Source organism: Rhodnius prolixus, unplaced genomic scaffold, assembly GCF_049639745.1.
Source record: "Rhodnius prolixus isolate KJV_2025 unplaced genomic scaffold, Rpr scaffold_2, whole genome shotgun sequence".
Lineage (NCBI taxonomy): Eukaryota > Metazoa > Arthropoda > Insecta > Hemiptera > Reduviidae > Rhodnius > Rhodnius prolixus.
The window spans coordinates 41,791,283-41,809,696 of NW_027411592.1; the positions used below are offsets into that span (position 1 = coordinate 41,791,283).

The 18,414-nt window shown below is 32.8% G+C and overlaps 1 protein-coding gene across 2 annotated transcripts in view; it reads right to left on the reverse strand.

Annotated features, from left to right (window-relative positions):
- The window catches only part of hig (locomotion-related protein hikaru genki), a 781,895-nt gene that overhangs the window by 542,279 nt on the left and 221,202 nt on the right, over positions 1–18,414 (reverse strand). The window contains exon 2 of one of the 2 annotated variants that reach the window (XM_074119349.1): positions 1,787–1,846. The exons of the other annotated variant lie outside the window; for it this stretch is intronic. Within the exon in view, the coding sequence (XP_073975450.1) occupies positions 1,787–1,846 (60 nt within the window). The remainder of the gene's footprint in view (positions 1–1,786; positions 1,847–18,414) is intronic. 2 annotated transcript variants of the gene reach the window in all.

Below are 18,414 nucleotides of genomic sequence, written 5' to 3' on the forward strand. Positions count from 1 at the left end.
CTGCGACGAAGAGAGACGTAACTTTGGTTAAATAAGTAAGCTAATTAGAAGCTAGTACAATACGATTAACACAAGGCTATTTTGTTATGACTTTCCAACTCTCTGTCTGGTTTATTGTCAAGATAAACCAAACCATATTTTGGACTTTAATTATTTTCTAGTAGTCCATTAATACTAATCTACAATTTAAAGCGAATCTTCAAAAAACTTTCATTATTTGTTCTTGAAATAAATTATAGTCCAAGTGTTGCTGCTGGAATTAGTACTTGCCTCTCCAACTAGCTTTAGATTTGTCTTATTTGAATATCTATAATTGTTCAAAACAAATGAGCATTTTCTTCCAATGAAATAATTATGCAAGTGAGAATAGCTTCAAGAGCAGACTTGAAAATTAAAGAAGTGCTGTTTAATAATTAATGACTCTAGTAGAATGAACTTAGGGGAAACGATTCCAGTCTAGGAGGTGACAATTCTAATGAATCAAGTGTCTTATCATAGTTTGCACTGTTCTTCTCCTAATGACATTGAACCAAAATGGTAGTCTAATTGGCGTGGCGATTAAGGGAGCTTTTCTAAAAACTACGAGTAGTTGTTGTAGCGAAAAGGTTTAATGCAGCGAGGAATAGTTTTACTGCATAGAGGTATTCATTGCTATTAAGCTGTAGTTGTTATTGGTAAAATGACATAAATTGCAAGCCTAATGAATTAGATTTTATGGATTGTCTTTTATTAAAGGGGATCCAATGGTTGATAGAATAATAAATGCACTGCGGCCAAATGACGGCTTGCTGTGTCAATAGCCTTTGACACTTCATTAGGTGATTTTTTTGGTGTCAATTCGGAGTCCCATGACTTAAATTACTCTCTCACCAAGGAAAAAATAAACAACTTCCAAAGAAGTCGTTTTCATATTACCTATTCTGGTCTCAAGATGTCTAAGATCATTAGATTATTGACAGTTCATTAAAACTGCAACGCAATCAACAAGATTTGAAGAGATGTTTTCTCTTTCAGACTGAAATACCTTACAGCTCTAAGTTGATTAAATCTATGGAGTAGAAGTGTACCAAAACCAGTGTGTTTCTAACCAGGCCAATCACTAGAGCAATAAGGTTCCTATCTGGCTTAAGGTAACCTCTAGTCACGATTTAATTTAATAATCATGAACTGGTAACACCGATTTGGTGTTAACTTTATATTTTTGTAATCGCTGAAATTTAACATTCTTAAATCTTTTTGCAAACAATAGAAGTTTATAACCTATACAAAAAAAGAGGTAAAACAAAATCTAGTGGAAACCGGTCACCTCGCTGAATTCAGGTCGATGCAAGCCTCAAAACTCTTTTTGGTTTGTAATTATCCAGAAAGATATCTTCGCCAATCATAGACCAAGAAAGCTGGTCCATGGCTTACCTCCTCCATCTCCTCCTCACGGAAGAAAACCATCGCCTACCCCGAGAAAAGTTACAGGTTCCAGAAAGGGGTTTTGAAGCCTTCCAAATGCCCCTAGGTCGTTGGCCATCTTAAATCCACTACACGCCATTATGATCCCGCATATTAGTCTATGGGTCAGCTGTCTGCAACAATAAGACTACTTAAAGGATAAACAATTTTTCTCGTGGACTTGCATCTGAAGGATAAACTGATTATTTAATGAACGGGCAACGGGATCGATTATCGATTTTTTTTTTTTTTAAGAAGAAAATATTTAAAAGTCCAAAATATGCTTTTTAAATTAATACTATTTTAATGATTAGGCTTATGCAAATTATTAGTTATTTTTTACCGCTTTTGCAGCCACTCCCAGATTTAGGCTGAGACGAAGTAAACAGTAAAGGACCAGTCACTGGAAAAGAATAAGTTTTTATTACTGTCATAAGCTATTTTTTTAAAAATTACAGTGGTACCTCGGTTCAAGACCACAATTCGTTCCGGAAGTGCGGTCGAGAACCGAAACAATTTATCCCATAAGAAATAATGTAAACTGTGTAGTTTATTTCGTTTCTAAGCCCCAGAAATATGCCGTTTTCTGGCCTAATTTTTATATTTTATGTAATAACATGTATCTAAACAAGAAATAAGATCTATAAGTGAAAATATAAAAACAACTCGGCTCATCTCGGGTGTTCGAGTTCAAAATGTTTGTTCGGATTTCAGGACAATATTTTCTCGAATTTCTTGGTCGAATACCGATTTGTTCGAAAGTCAAGTGGTTCGAAAACCGAGGTACCACTGTATATTAAAATTTTTTAAATGTTTGTGATCCCACGTCAAACTAACTTTAATTTTTTATCAAAAAATCTAAAAAATAAATAAAAAAAAAGGAAAGTGGCCTACCTTCTACCTTCTATAAAGAAACGAAATTTGACAAATACTTCCTGCTCAATCAAAATTTTTCCGAGGATTTCATAAGTAGAAAAAACTTCTTTTTTCTGAAATCATGTAGGGAAGTTCTCATTACTCAATTAAAGTCAGCTGTGTAATGCCCAACTTCTCACACTAGTGGGAAAAAATTCCCATTAGTGTCACTTTCCTCACAAGTGGAAAGTGGTATTGTGCTTCCTTGATATAAGAAGTTTTGTTATTAACATAAATATTTTCTGTAAAACTTTAATAAGCTTATTTAACGTAAATAATTAAAAAACGAATATTAAAAAATAAAATAAAAATTGAAAGGAATATAGAAATAAAAATAATACTTTAATAAATAATTAGATATTTTTAATTATAACAGTTAAAAAGGTTACAGTGTTACTTTATAGAAATTTAAAATGGATTCTAGTGATTCCTGTTTAGAAAACACTCCTCCATCAATAAAAGAAACAGCAGAAAATGTAATAAGTAATGTAAATACGTAAGTAATGTAAATAATTGTAATATAACAATAAATGTTTATAATAAATAAATTACTTTTTGTAGACGGTAAAAATGAAATTTTTAATTTTTTTAGTTAATAAATCTAATGGTTGCAGAAAAAATATAATATTTAACTCGAGTGTCAAGTATTTTCCTACTTGTTAAGTATTGTACTACTTTCCACACTTGTTAAATAAATAACTATTTTTTTTTTTTTTTTTTAGCAAGTATCTGGTTTCAAATCAAACAATGAACCTAAGCTTTACAAACAATAAACTTCTCAAATTTAAATTGTATGCGAATTTAAAACTTTTACTAAATCAAATATATTTTATGGTGCTCTACTAATAAAAATTAGATTTTTAATTTCACAAAGTTGTAAATTTTATGTGAATATGTACTTAATTTCGGTTCCAACTACTAAGATGAACATGCTATTTGTAAGTTAAACAAGGACAAGTACTCTATATTTTACGAGTAATATTAATGGAAATTTTAAAAAATTAGGATTATATTGGAAATTTAAATTAAATGTGTTAATATGAGCTTTTCAAATTCATTATTAATTTATACTTTATTGTAAAATATAATGATGAAACGTGGTGATCATAATTAATCATAGCATAGTGGTCATGTAAATGATAAATTTAAAACAAGGAAATGCAATTTGGGAACAAAATTTCCTTCATTAGTAGCTGTGTACAATGCAATTATAATTTGTACTGTATGGTTGGTATTTTCAAATGGTTATAACAGAGAAAAGAAAAAAAAAAAAAAAAATTTAGCGTTAATAACCTCATAAGCGTACAGCGTTGTTTGTTCTGGCTTCCGCCGTACCCAGCTCGCGGTTCCCGCTTACATATGTTATATATAATAAGCAGTGGGCAGTCCTCATTAGGAGTGTTAGGGGTTAAAGTTTTTAAAAATACTGTATATCTTCCCCTTTTATTTATTTTAATTTTTTGTAAAAATTTAGGTCTCATAATCTGATCAATTAAGAACAAGTGGACCTTCAGTAAAATTCAACGACATAAAGTTTCTTGAATAAATAATTTTAAATAAATTTGGTATGAGTTCAAGACATATTTTTTTAGCCAAAGCGAGATAAATAGCTTAAACATACTACGAAAAAACCAATCCAATCAACTCGTCAAGAACAACAAACCTACAAACGCACAACGACACCAACCTATCCGTAGAACTGAAACTGGCAGTTATTTCTTTCATCCTATTTAAGCTTAAACATGTTTAATTAAAGTATATATATTAAATTACGTACACATATGGCCAGATTATATAGGTATGTAGCAATATAGCTTCAACGCCAAATAGATAGAACATTACCGTATGTTCGTGCACAGTTTGGGAGTGTACATTAGATAGATGGCAGCACTGCCAGTCTCTGCCTGCCACTAGCAAACCTATCAGAAACTCAATTTACATACGAGGCTGTGCCTAGATAGATACAGCGGCAAATCCACCACCAGCAGCGAACCTTCGCTAGTCCGCAATACATGTTATTGCATTAAATTCTATCCTAATATTATTATTATTATTATTATTTTGTTTTCAAAACATTACTTTCACTAGATAAGGCAAGTATCGCGAGTTTGTTTAGAAAAACATCCACATTGTGGTTAAAAAAAAAGTTTGAAAGGTAATTTTAAAATATGTTCTGCGTGAACTAAATATCTCAAGAATTATAAAAACGCTGGAAGATGAAAGGTTTTTATTCTGATAGATCCACAAAAAGAGGCCAGGACCGAAGCGTTGTGATTAAAATCTCTCAATCAAAACAACCACTTCACTCAATAAATTGTTTTTTCCCATTTTTTGGAAATTGTTTCGATTATTTCTCCAACGATTACAGACTAAAGGTAGTCTGTAACTTTGGAAACATTTGATGTACCTTTTTCTAAAGATGTAATTGTATATAATGTGCGCTTTTGGATCCTAAATACTATTTAATAGAGCTTATTGCGTTGGCAATTCCAATAGTCACTTAGTCACTCAAAATTCACTTTTTTTTTAGAGAGAGAGATATCAAGATGGTTCCAAATATTTTCTTAAAATATTTTATTTGAATTACCAAAGTGTTGATTTAACTATTTATTTTACGTCATCTTTCCATGACAATTTGATTCAGTTTCTTCACTCTAAACTACTCTTCCAGGACAATGTAAGGCTCAGCGAGTGTTATAAAACTTCTAGGATTAAACATAGTATTCGAAATTTTCCCTTTATTGAAGTAATTTTTTACTTTTATGAGATTTTTTTTGCGAAAATGCCTCATTTTCACAAATCTTGGTAGATAAATCTTATACTTCTTTATATCCGAAAACCCTTTCTGAGAAAATTCATTTAGGCCATTTTGAAGGTAGGTTTAACTGTTCTTCTAAATTAGCAACTCCAGAATGATAGTGTAGTCATGTAAATGTTCGCAGTAATTTGTTCGATTTTTTTGTTTTTTATTACTACATAATGGGCTTATTGTTATTACAAATCTAGGAAGAAAGTTCCAATTTGCATCACTAGTGATTGAAAATAATCCTTTACAGTTTTGTGAACTATTGTAAAGTGTTCTTATTTAGAAATACTTCATTTTTAAAGGGAAGGGATTAGCTATGCTGTTTGCGTATTGGATCCCCACACGGAGGACCTGGATTCGAATCCAGCTGCTGACCCTTAGATTTTCTCCTTCTAGGAGCTTCTTACATCTCCGGAGGCCGTCAGTGTACTGAAAACAGCTATGGGCGCCAATAACCTCAGATGTTGACGCGCCTTAAATCATAAAAAAAAAACAGTTTTAGAAAAAACATTTAAAAAAAAACTAAATCATAGAAGCAAACCAATCTAATACTCTTAATTAAATAGACTATTAAAGTCAGTACGAGTAAATACAGTTATAAGTTTGAAATTAAAGGTTAGAAACCCCTGAAGTTGTGGACACCCCACGTAATGCAACCTTCTCGCACGCTGGACTAATATCACAATGCAGCGACTAAATTCACGCGTTAATGGTGAATATTTTTATGAAAATACCTAAAATTAAAGCAATTGCTGGACACTAATAAATTACTTACTTAATAAGTAGCAACTAAACAAGTACCACTGCAAGTAACAATAGTAAGTGTAAATTAACACAATATGCTATTTCATATTAGAAATATAACCATCAATTTTCATTAATTTTTAAATTGTTTACGATTCTAAAGTTACAGTTAATCCATTATTCTAAATTCAATAATCAACGTAAGCTTTAGTGGGTATCCTTTACGTCTAAGTTTAGAGTTTGCCTTTTTAGTAATTGTTAAGATTACTGAAAATATTTAATATTGAACCCCAGAGGGAAGAGTTCTTTTTCCACTTGCCCACTAGCTACGCTCGTGTGCTGAAAACGGAGTCTAGTGAGTGAAAACTCAACTTGCCACACTTGTAGAATGAAGAACTAATTTTTTTGCCTTTTTTTTTTGGGTACATTATTCAATTTAAATTCATATCATGATCCACATTTTTAGGCCGGCCTTCTGGAATTTTAATTGCATCATGATGAGCAGGAATATTTATATTTACCCTTTACTTTAGGCTCCCTCGTCACAAGAACGTCAGGATGATTTAAAAGATTATGCACTAATCCAGGGAGGATTCTGTTCGCATTATACTTCCTACATTTACCCCACACTGTGTGCTGATGAACATGCACATTTAATACATAAACAGAATATATGTATTATATTCTGCATTGAATAAAACTACGAGGTGTGGCTATTAAATAACGAGACTGATGCTGCTACAGAAGAACTATGCATACGCCAAATCCTAACGACTGACAGCTGTGCAGCGTAAAGCCTTCTCTTTCGATTACAGCGTCTCACATGTTTGTAGAGAAATCTGTCTGACCGGAACCGTCGTTTATGTATCCGAAAACATGATACTTGGTAAACATGAAACTTGGTAAAAACCGCTACTGAAACTTATCTTTTATTAAAAGAAGTTTATGGCGATGAATATTAAACACGTGCGCGAGTTTTTGAGTGATTCAAGCGTTTCCAAGATGGCCGAGAAGACGTCGGAGATGATGACTGCCCCAGTCACCCTTCCACGTTCAAAACGGATGAAAATATCGATTATAATTAATCAACATTACTACCGTGAGGTGCTTGCTCAACACCGTGAAAGGGTAAGGAAAAAACGACCCGATTTGTGGAAGAACAAGTCATGGGTTCTCCATCAAGACAACGCGCCGGTTCACACTACATTGTCTGTCAAGACGTAGCCAAGTACAACATCCCAGTTTTAGGCCATCCGCCGTATTCGCCTGACCTGACACCATATGACTTTTGTTCTGTTCCCTAAAGTCAAATCTGCATTAAAAGAAACACGATTTCAGTCCGTTGAAGCTGTGAAAGACAAAGCGGCACGCGTCATGCAGGAACTCACAGAAAAAGAGTTCCAGCACTGTTTGAACATTGGTAAATTCGTATGGAGCGATGTAGGGATAGGGGAGGGGTGTATATTGAAGGTGAGAATAACTAATTATGTATAAATTTAAAATAAAATGTTTTACAGCAATAGTCTCATTATTTAATAGCCACACCTCGTATTCTCTAACAAAATGGAATAAATATAACTAAATAAACTTAAATAATATAATGAAATTGTGAAAAGAAATTGATGAATGCTAAGAGCTCAGATAAATATTCAGAAGAGCCAAAACAATTTTAGCAAATTTCTAAATTTACTGCTTATAGCACTTCTTAATACACAATTTTTGATACCCCACTGGACTGTATAGTACTTTTATACACACATTAGGCCCCATTTAATAGTAACTGTAAATGTTTTTCGCAAATAATAAATGGCGCAAATCTATATTAAAACTATGAGCGTCTTTGTATAAAATTGAAGAGGAATAAGCCGGTACAATATTAGAAAAAAAAAGACGGTCACGTGAATGTCATTTGACGAGATTTACTAATTAGATGACGAGGCTTAAGAAAGCTAGATATCAGCGAGTAGCTTTTAAGTATATTGTAGGTCCTATTACCTCATGCCCTTCATTCAGGAAACAGAAGTGTCTATAGATTACATTCGCCACCAGTTTCAAAAAAAAAAAAAAATATGACTTCCGTCCTAAAAGGCAATCAAGAGTTGTATTGAAACTAATTACTAAAAACGTCCATCTTCACTAATTATAATTAACTTAAAAAAAAAAACTCGATGGAGCACAGCGTTCATGTCCTAACCTGCTTCATTCACTAGAGAACTTACTAAACAATTCTAAAAGCCATTTTCACGTTGTATAAAAGCAACGAAGGAAACACAAACATGAATACCTAAGAGTTTCAACTTTCTGGGACGGTACTCCATGTAAATAATAAATGACTATTTACCCTTAATGAATCGGATTCGGACTATCATCTATAATCAGAGGTAAATTAGTCAGTTTAAAATGGAGATTTCTACTTCATTCACGCTATAGTCTAGCAATAAACTTGCTGAAACTGAGTCCATTAAACAGCGCTGATGCCATATAACTAACCATATTTTCAATGGAGAAGTAATCAATGACTGTTGAAAAATGGACAGAAGTTTTCTAAAACCACTTTTTACTACAATATCTTAAGGTGTAGTCCAAATCGTCAGTTTAGGCTTTAGTATAAATAAGCAAAGTAAATTATGTGGAAAAACGAAATTATTTAATAACATGACTATAAATTAAAAATATAATGTAAATAAATGTTTTAATACGTATCCAATTAGTTTCAAGAAAATAAAACTGTTTATGTTAAAATAAGTAAGCAGAGATGATGAGTTAGAAGCATTCAATGATGAGTTAGAAGCATTCAATGATGTCTAGTTGGTAATAAAAAGTTTATGATTCAATAAAATGGAAGAAATAATGAGGGATTCAATAGCAGTAGAGACAGCAAGAGACGAAGAATGAAAAAGCAATGAAGGGGTCACCCAACTTGTATGACGTCAGAAATTGGTCTTAGGGATTCTGCTTTCAGTATCGCTCTTAAGTACCCCTCTACAGCCCCAGGAGGGCAGATTAACTAAGCCCTGCAGACTTACAGACCTACTAACACAGTGAAAAAGTTTTCCATCTCTTTTTATTCGCTTTATTATTACAGTTCAATTCATTCAATAAAATTGAATAAACTTAAATTTTATTCGACTAATTCTTATTGAAAATTTTATTACATTTGTTTAATGTAACGACTTTTCAAGTTCGGGTTTCCAAGGAGAGAATATCGATCATTCGGATCGATCGTAATCTTTTTTTACTCTTTCGCAATGGAGTGAATTGGTAACTGTAGAGACTCTATATAAGTAGTAAATTAGAATTTAATTCAGTTAAATGGTATTGCATTTGAAACAATTTAGATAAAATTCAATAAAAATGTTAATGAAAAAGCCATTCTTAATGTTGACCCAAGCAGAAAAATAATATTTCACTGCTAAGTTAGTAACGAAAACAAGATAGGTATCCTGCAGATTTGCAGTATTAATGTAAATATATAAAAAGAAATATATTAAATAAATTAAAGTAAATATATTAAAAGAATTTTTAATATAATAAAGAATTTTTAATTATTTTTAATAATACTTTTAATATAATAATAATAAAAATCCTTGGGTATTTTAATTTTTAATATTTCAGTTAAGTGCCCACAGAGTACGCCACGATGTAGTTTTGGTCAACCGAAACTATATTGAATTGTTTTTCCTTATTTTTTTTTATTTTCCTCAAAAAACGGTTCGAATGATCTTTTCCTAAACTTGATTGTACATATGCAGGTGATTTTTATTTTCCCAGGGAATTTTGACTAAGAGCACTTTCACAAGAGAGAATTGACTTGGCTTATTTTAAAAAGCTATTTTTGGTATATTATGCTGTTAATCCACTAATATAATATTACAAAAAAAAAGTTGATTACAATTATATTATTAATAAATTAATAAAGTATGTTGAACATTAAACTTGAGTCTACAAATTAACCCCAACAACAAAAAAAGGGTTATAAGCATATTATGTAATTTAATATTTCGAACTTACATAATTATAACATAAGTCGAAAGGGATATTAATCACATGAAAATTTGCTCGATTATCCTGAATTTTTCTATCAATATTTTCTGAACTGTAAGAAATACATAATTTAGGCCAAACCTGACATTTTACGCCACTGATAAATTAATTTAATTTAAATTAATTGTTAAAATGATAGTAAAAATTGAAAATATTGTCAGAAAATATTAAAAAAAAAAAAAAACTACGAGTTATACGGCAATATAGCATATACGTGGAATTATTTGAAAGGTAAGGTCGTGAGCAATTTGCTGAAAAAAAATTACACCGCCTCAGTACCAATAGCCTGTTGCCCAAGAAATAGTCTATAAATTTCACCAGCACTCAACTGTACTTTTATTGCTGCTTGAATCAAGTTCACAATTTATTGACATCACCTTAATTCAACTAAAAATAAACTATTTTACCTTAACAGAAAATATAACCTACGTGTTAAAGTAAATAACTAATTCCAATAACAATTACTGAGTAAAAAAACTTTAAATATTACGAGCTTATTTTTTTATTTTTTAAATTTTATGGCGCGTCAATATCTGAGGTTATTTGAGACGCCCAGTGTTTTGTTTTATCTTTCTCTGTCGGCTTTTGGAAAGTGTTCTGTCGTTAAAGAAATCATTGTCCCTCTCTGCACCGATATACCCTTCACATAATAGGTACGGTCTTTAAAGATCCCTGAATACATTTATTGTAAAAGGATTAGGTAAGCTGTAAGAAGCTCCAAGGAAGAGAAAATCTAAGGACCAGCACCTGGATTCGAACCCACGATCTCCTAGTTGGAATCCAGTATACATTACTCGTAACTACTAAGCTAATGTTAGCTTATTGATTTAATTTTCTAATTAGATTTTGAATCAATTACGTACACGTATATCTCACACTGATTGCTCATGTAAATGAATTTGTATCAGAATTTCAAACATATTTACTTGTTACTCTTCTACTATTTATTCGCTCACCGTCTTGAAAGACACTTTAGAAACAAAGAATCTTCCAGCCTTCCCTCTGAATCGCCCAAGAAATAATTTTGCTATGAAGTTAATGTAAAAAAATAATTAACTGAATTAATTGGATGTATGGCATAAACTATTGATTAGTGGGTTCGATTCTCGGTCTATGCCTTGGATTTAATTTGTAAGTTTATAATATAAACTTATAGTAAAGTTAACTATTCGCCTTCATCCACAACATGAAAAAATGGGCATTATTTAATTTCTTTATTTTTACTATAATTGGACATTTAGCCATTCTTATAAAAAAATTTAAAAAAGTTCGATTTTAATAAAAGTTATACAATAATATCTTCAAGTAAGGTTCCTGAAAATCAGAGCAGCCATTTTTAATAGAATCACTATTTAATAGTGTCACTATAGTTGAGCCACATTTTAAACATGGAATTTCAAATACACATTTAATCGTTTTTAGTTGTATAAAGGTGTTACAAACAAAAGTTGTAGATCTATGCTGAAAACCAGTTTTTTTTTTAATTTGAAAAAGAATCATTTTAGAGTAAAAACTTCAAAAAGTGAAAATCTCTTGAGTAAAATGCTTTCAGATGTGAGACATGGGCCGTTAACTTTCTGCCAGATCCACAAGGGAGTGCCCAAACGAAATTTAACTTTTGAGCTTCCTAAAAGTTTTTTTTTGTTTTTGTTTTTGAGCTCAAGTATCACTTGCACTTTTTTTTTTTTTTACTAAAAATCACGTTCCTGAACTCAAAAGAATGGAATATACTAAAAGGGAGTAAATTTAAAGTGATAGTAACGAAGTAAAAAGTTGGGAATATAATTTGGAAGTAAAACAAGACAGTGGGCTTCATTATAAAAGAAGGAATGCAGTTATCGCTAAAAAAATAATTGGTTCAAATAAGAGTTATTTACAGCTGTGAAATTTTAATCGCTAAGCAACAGTTGGATCCTTTTAAGGCCAATTTGAAAGATAAATCCTCTCACAATTTCTATTTTTGAGATACTATCTCAAACACACACGAATTGAGAGAAAAAATCAATTTTTATAAAAAAACTATTTCTTCTTTTTTTTCGAATTCTGTGGATCTCTAAATAAATATTTACGGTCAACAATCATTCTTTAAAATTTGGTTCTAATTACCAAACACCTTAACTTATGTGAGGAATTAAAAAGTCAAGACTCCTATGAGAACTATGCAAAATTTTGCGACTTCTCCCCCTTTTTTTTGACAAGATTTTGCAGCTACACTGCGGCTGCATTATCTTGGTTTCAAAGATGAAAACCTCGTACATCAATTAAAGTTTCAAGCGATACATTTAGCAATTTAAGTGATTTGGTGGAGATAGATAATAAATGATGCACCAGAGAGAGAGGGAACTAAAGTATCTCATTCACTATCTCTCTCAGTTTTATATATTTAATAAAAAATAGATAAATTCCTTAGATATCCTCTTTAGATTCAAGGAGGACCACATAAAATGAACACCATTTTCCTTTTTTATAACCCCATACTAAGTAGTAATGATGGAGATATTTTATTGCAGAGTAAGTTTGATAATACCTTGGTGTATTAGTGTATTGCCAGGCGAGAAGTCGAAGAACATTGCCATAGAGGCAGAGAATCTGTTCGCTCTATTTAGACCAGTTCTTTCCCTCCGCCATCAATTATGTACCCCTCAAAGTGGGAAGGCATAAAAGTAAACTTCTATCACTGTAATGTAGGTATGTCTTATTTGAAATCTCCTCGACATTTCTTTTATAAATATTTCAAGCTGAAATGTTGGTGTTTAAAAAATGTATACAAGTTACGTATCGACTGTAGTTAAGACAAGTGACTGTCATTAATATAAATAAGCATTTAGAAATAATAATGGCGGTACTTTAATCGTACAAAATTTAAAAATAAGTTGAAACATTCCGACGCGAAGTATTAGCATAGTTAAGGTATTCAGCCACTTCAGCTTCTTCTAAAGGAATTAATTCTTGGCTCAAGACCTTCTTTCTGCAAGTTCTGAATGTCTTCTTGAAAACCTTATTGCAACTTCTTTTTTTAAGCCTTCCATTTGCTCTTTTATCCTTCCCTTTGTTAGGACAAATCTTCTTAACTTCCTTTTCTTTCTCTGGGTATTAAAATCGCGCACAATTACTCTGTTTTCACATTCTTAATGCTTGTTTACTTCTTGTTACGGTTTTTAAAAAAAAAAATTTACGAATTGTCAGTGAATACTACAGTTGACTTAGCAGTGCAGCAAAAAAGTGCGGAGATTATTTTAGAATAACCAGATTGTTTTCAGAAGTGGTTATTATTTTGTTTGTTTACTAGTGAATGTAATTACTTAAAAAGTAGGTTCGATTTTGATAAAACACGCCAGTATTTTAATAATGCAGATGTATTGTGCAAAACTGTAAATTAATAAATTGAAGTAACATAAGTGTCTGCACAATACTTTCACATTTCGAAAATATCACTGCCTCCTCTATATTAAAACCATCCACTGACGTCTTCCGCTACCTTGGGCTGTTCGTCGATAAAAGACTAACAGCAAAGCCTCGACTTAAGCGACAAGTGATGGCGATGCACACGATACAGACAGCTCAAAAGGCTATTAAGAGGTGTGGCTATTAAGTAACGAGACTATTGCTGTAAAAAACATTTTATTTTAAATTTATACATATTTAGTTATTATCACCTTCAATATACACCCCACCCCTATCCCTACAACCGCTCCATGCGAATTTACCACTGTTCGAAACAGTGCTGGAAGTCTTTTTCTATGAGCTCCTGCATGACGCGTGCCGCTTTTCCTTTCACAGCTTCAACGGACTGAAATCGTGTTCCTTTTAATGCAGATTTGACTTTGGGGAACAGATAAAAGTCACATGGGGCCAGGCCGGGTGAATAAGGCGGATGGCCTAAAACTGGGATGTTGTACTTGGCTAGAAACGTCTTGACAGACAACGCAGCGTGGAGCCGGCGCGTTGTCTTAATGGAGAACCCATGACTTGTTCTTCCACAAATCGGGTCGTTTTTTTCCTCACTCTTTCACGGAGTTGAGCAAGCACCTCACGGTAGTAATGTTGATTAATTGTAATCGATATTTTCATCCGTTTTGGATGTGGAAGGGCGACTCGGGCGGTCATCATCTCTGACGTCTTCTCGGCCATCTTGGAAACGCTTGAACCACTAAAAAAACTCGCGCGCGTGATATACATTCATCGCCATAAACTTCTTTTAATAAAAGATAAGTTTCAGTAGTGGTTTTATCCAGTTTTGATGGGAAATTTCACGACAATTCGTTGCTCTACTATATGTGTAGTATCATGTTTTAGGCAAAACGAAACTAACACCTCTTACACAAACGACGGTTCCGGTCAGACAGATTTCTCTACAAAAACGTGAGACGCTGCAATCGAAAGAGAAGGCTTTGCGCTGCACAGGTGTCGGTTGTTAGGATTTGGCGCATGCATAGTTCTTTTGTAGCAGCCTCAGTCTCTTTATTTAATAGTCACACCTCGTAGACCATTTCTGTTTAACATTTCTGTTACAACAGTTTAATTAAACCAATATGGACCTACGGCATCGAATCCCATTGCAATCGAAAATCTTCTGCACAATTGTCAATGCTGCTCCTTACGTATCTAACCGAACCATTCATTATGGCCTCAATATTTCTTTCCTTTGCTGACTATAAAAATCCACTATAAAAAAAAAAAAATTCCACAACATCTTACCGATCTTAACTCGAATCCTTAAGTTTGTCGTCTCTCTGGCCAAAGAATTTCTGACGAACCTCCTAGACGTCTTCAACGCCACTAGCTTCGTGATTTGCTCGAATAAATGTGTGGGATTAAAGCTACCAGATTACTTATAAGAAGTGCTATCGATCTTTAGTTTCTCTACTCATTATATATTTTTCCAAACAGGTGTATTACTTATCGCAATATTTGGTTGTAATAATCAACTGATTTAAAATATAAAAATCAATAAATTACATACGCAAGCTACAATTAACATATACTGAATAATACAAAAAAAATTGTTTATCAGTTCGCTACTTCTATCAAAGAACTTTACAGTAACTGTTACGATCCAGAACTCGGATTGACTGGGGCTCGTTAGAATATTCTTGAGTTATCTGAAACACCAAGAACCACTTCTACCTTCTCTATAAACTCAAAATCACACTAAATACTTCCTACAGTGAGTGAATACAAGCAATGGCCTCTCCAAGGATTCGAGTCCAATTGTCTGTCCTTAGATTCATTCTTCTTAGATGGCTCTACAGTCAGATGAAGGAGATACTCGTACAATCCGATAGACTGACTTATAAACAGTCACGTATACTCAAACTGTGGGAATGAATGAATAAGAAAGTGAGATGGAAAAAATTACTTTATATTCCACTGGAAATAGTTCACTGGGGTAACGGAAAGAAAAATAAATATGTTCAACAATAATTCAACATAATACTTTGAAAGATTATTATTATATATTTTATATTTATTTTTTATAAGCACCGAGATTTATGAATGAAAAAATGTCAAATAATAAATGAAAGTTATGGCGATGAAAAGTGGTAAAAAGTAGTAATAAAAATATATATATTCGGTAATACATATAGATATATATATTTATTTTGTAAGCCTGGATCCACCTATGTTTTATATATATAAAGTTTATAGTGGGGAAGCGAAGAAGGAGGTCTTTACGGAATAATACGGAGAAACATGGAAGATGGGGTGACTTATGCGGGAAGGAGGAGAAGAAGCTGGTGCCATATTGATATTCACGGCTCAGCTCAAATTCTAATCCTTTTATTAAAGCCTGTTCTGTATTCAAAGGCAGTCTCATGGACGGAGATGACAGTGGCTGTATCGCTTTACCCTCTAGATAGAATGGACGCGGAGGAACTAGGATGTAGGCCTACCCATCGCACAAGGAGAGTATGTTCACTCTATACTATCGGCTCCAATAATCTGATTACCTCCTGCTGCAACACGGTCGCCTCTTCTTCGCCTGATGCTTTTCTTTCAGCTATTACCACGGATGGGAGTGTCCTTACTATGATTAAAGAGAGTGAAAAATCAACTTAGATAAGCACCATGTTTTAGATTCCTTCGAAGATTTCTTTTTAAATCGATAACATTACCATATTAAAATAACTAATGCTGTTTTAACATCAAATACAATTCTTCACTAACTTCTGAATAATAAAAATTGCTAACAATTTCAGAGATATTTTATTTAAAAATACTGGGAAGGCATTAGACGATCTGGAATTCAACTTGGAGATCTCATATTTGATTCCAGCTACCCGTCCATCAATTTTCTCGTTCCTTTTCGAAAGAACAGTGTTCGCAAAAAGACAGTGGACTGGAGAAAAGACTCGGACGTTAATAATTTCAGTATATGTCTTTATAAAAAAAAAAAGCAATTAAAAATCTACAATAAACTTAATTATATCTTATTTAATAGAGTGTGGATTCTCAATCAGAGATTCGAACCCCATTTTCAATGGGTAGTTTCTGTTGAAAAGGTAAAGTATACGAACATGTAGAAATAAAATAGATATTAGATAATACATTTTTTTTTTTTTGCACATTACGAAGTCTATACAAAGGGCGAGCCAAAAAAATAGTTAATTTTTCATAATTATGAATTTCAAATTTATATTTATGAATCAATATGTAAGACAGTGGTAAATTTAATAGAGGCAGTGGTAAATTTAATAGAGGCTTCTATATGTAAAACTTTTATAAAAATTAAAAAAAGTAGTTCTGGATTTTTTTAAGGGTTCTTGCCACGTATAGTCAGAAAAATAGAAGCTGCCCAAGTATCAGGGTATATTAGGACACTGCTCGGGACGCTCAAACGCATTCAGGCATTGCAGTTACTCATCAAGAATTCATTCTTAACACGCTCTTCAAGATGTTACTCTACTATTCATTCAGTTCAGCCAATTCTTTTAGAAATAGTTCATATTTAGTTTACCCCAGATAGTTATCATTTACGCTCTTAGTGCAAGCCATCAAACTCTTAGCGACTAAATTTATGTTATTCTTCTCTTCAGTTTTCCTAATCGAATTCAATTTTCCGCTCGTGCCTGTATTAATCTAATTAAAACTTCTTTTCGTGGTTGTACTCATCGATATCAACCTAACAACCGGCGATATATGCAATGTATAAAGATAAGGTGACCAATTTTTTTACAATGAAAAAGAGGGAAAAAATATTTAAGAAAAAAGTACAACGTAAAAAAGTGAAACATTTTATTAATTCAACAATTTACAAAGGGAAGGGATTAGCTATGCGGTTAGCATACTGGACTCCCACGCGGAGGTCCCGGGTTCGAATCCAGCAGCCGACCCTTAGATTTTCTCTTCCTAGGAGCTTCTTACAGCTCACTGTCCGGTGATGGACAGTGTTGTCTGTAACGAGAGAACACTGTCCGGAGGCCGGCAGTGCACTGGAAAAAGCTCCGGGCGCTAATAACCTCAGCTGTTGATGCGCAGAAAAAAAAAAAAAAAAAAAAAATTTACAAATTATGCTTACTATAATTATTTAATTAAACGAGTATTTTTCCATTGAATGGATATTTTTTGTCAATATATCATTTTTTAACAGTATATTGGAAATTTCGGAGCAAGAAATATCCTTCATATTGAACTTTACAGTAAGTGCTGCAGCTAGAGTATCAACAATCAATCTTGATTTCTCACTTAGCCAAAAATCATTACCCATTGAAAAAACTCTTTCAACTGCTGCATTTGTTCCCAGGGCAGCACAACGTAAATTCAACAGGAATTACTAAATTTTCATAGGGAATGTGTTCATTTTTGAAATGGTTAAATATTTCCATCCATCTTTTATCAATTTCAACATGTTGATTTTCCCATTGTTCTAATTTATCAGAATTTAAATATATATTCAGTCTTCTACTTTCTTCAAACAGACAATTGTCATCGATTTTAATATCAGGCATTTCTCAAACTCAACACAATTTCTGAATACAGAGATTAACATATCAAAAAGGAGGTCAAGTATCGAAAAGGAGGACAGGTAGGAGGACATTTTTCGAGGGAGGACAGAACCTACAAAAGGAGGACTGTCCTCCCTAAAGGAGGACGATTGGTCACCTTAATAAAGAAGAAAACTAAGAAGATGCTGTTGCTCTTTCTTTCGGGTCGAAAGCCGGCTGCACTTTATTAAAAAAAATATTATGGTTTTTTTTAAGTAATAAGAATGACTGCATACACGGATTCGAACTGGGGATCTCTCACTTACAAAGCTACGCTCTTGACCACTAGACCTACACCCGCCCATCCCTGGCAGATATTCTTACCATAATCATAGGACAAGACGTCTCGCATACGGGGTACATTAAAATGATGTGATGATTGCTTTTATTTGATGATAAAACAAATTTATCCTGATTCACCCACAAACATTACATTACGCTACATTTTTTTAAATCTTCCATTATTATTACATTTCT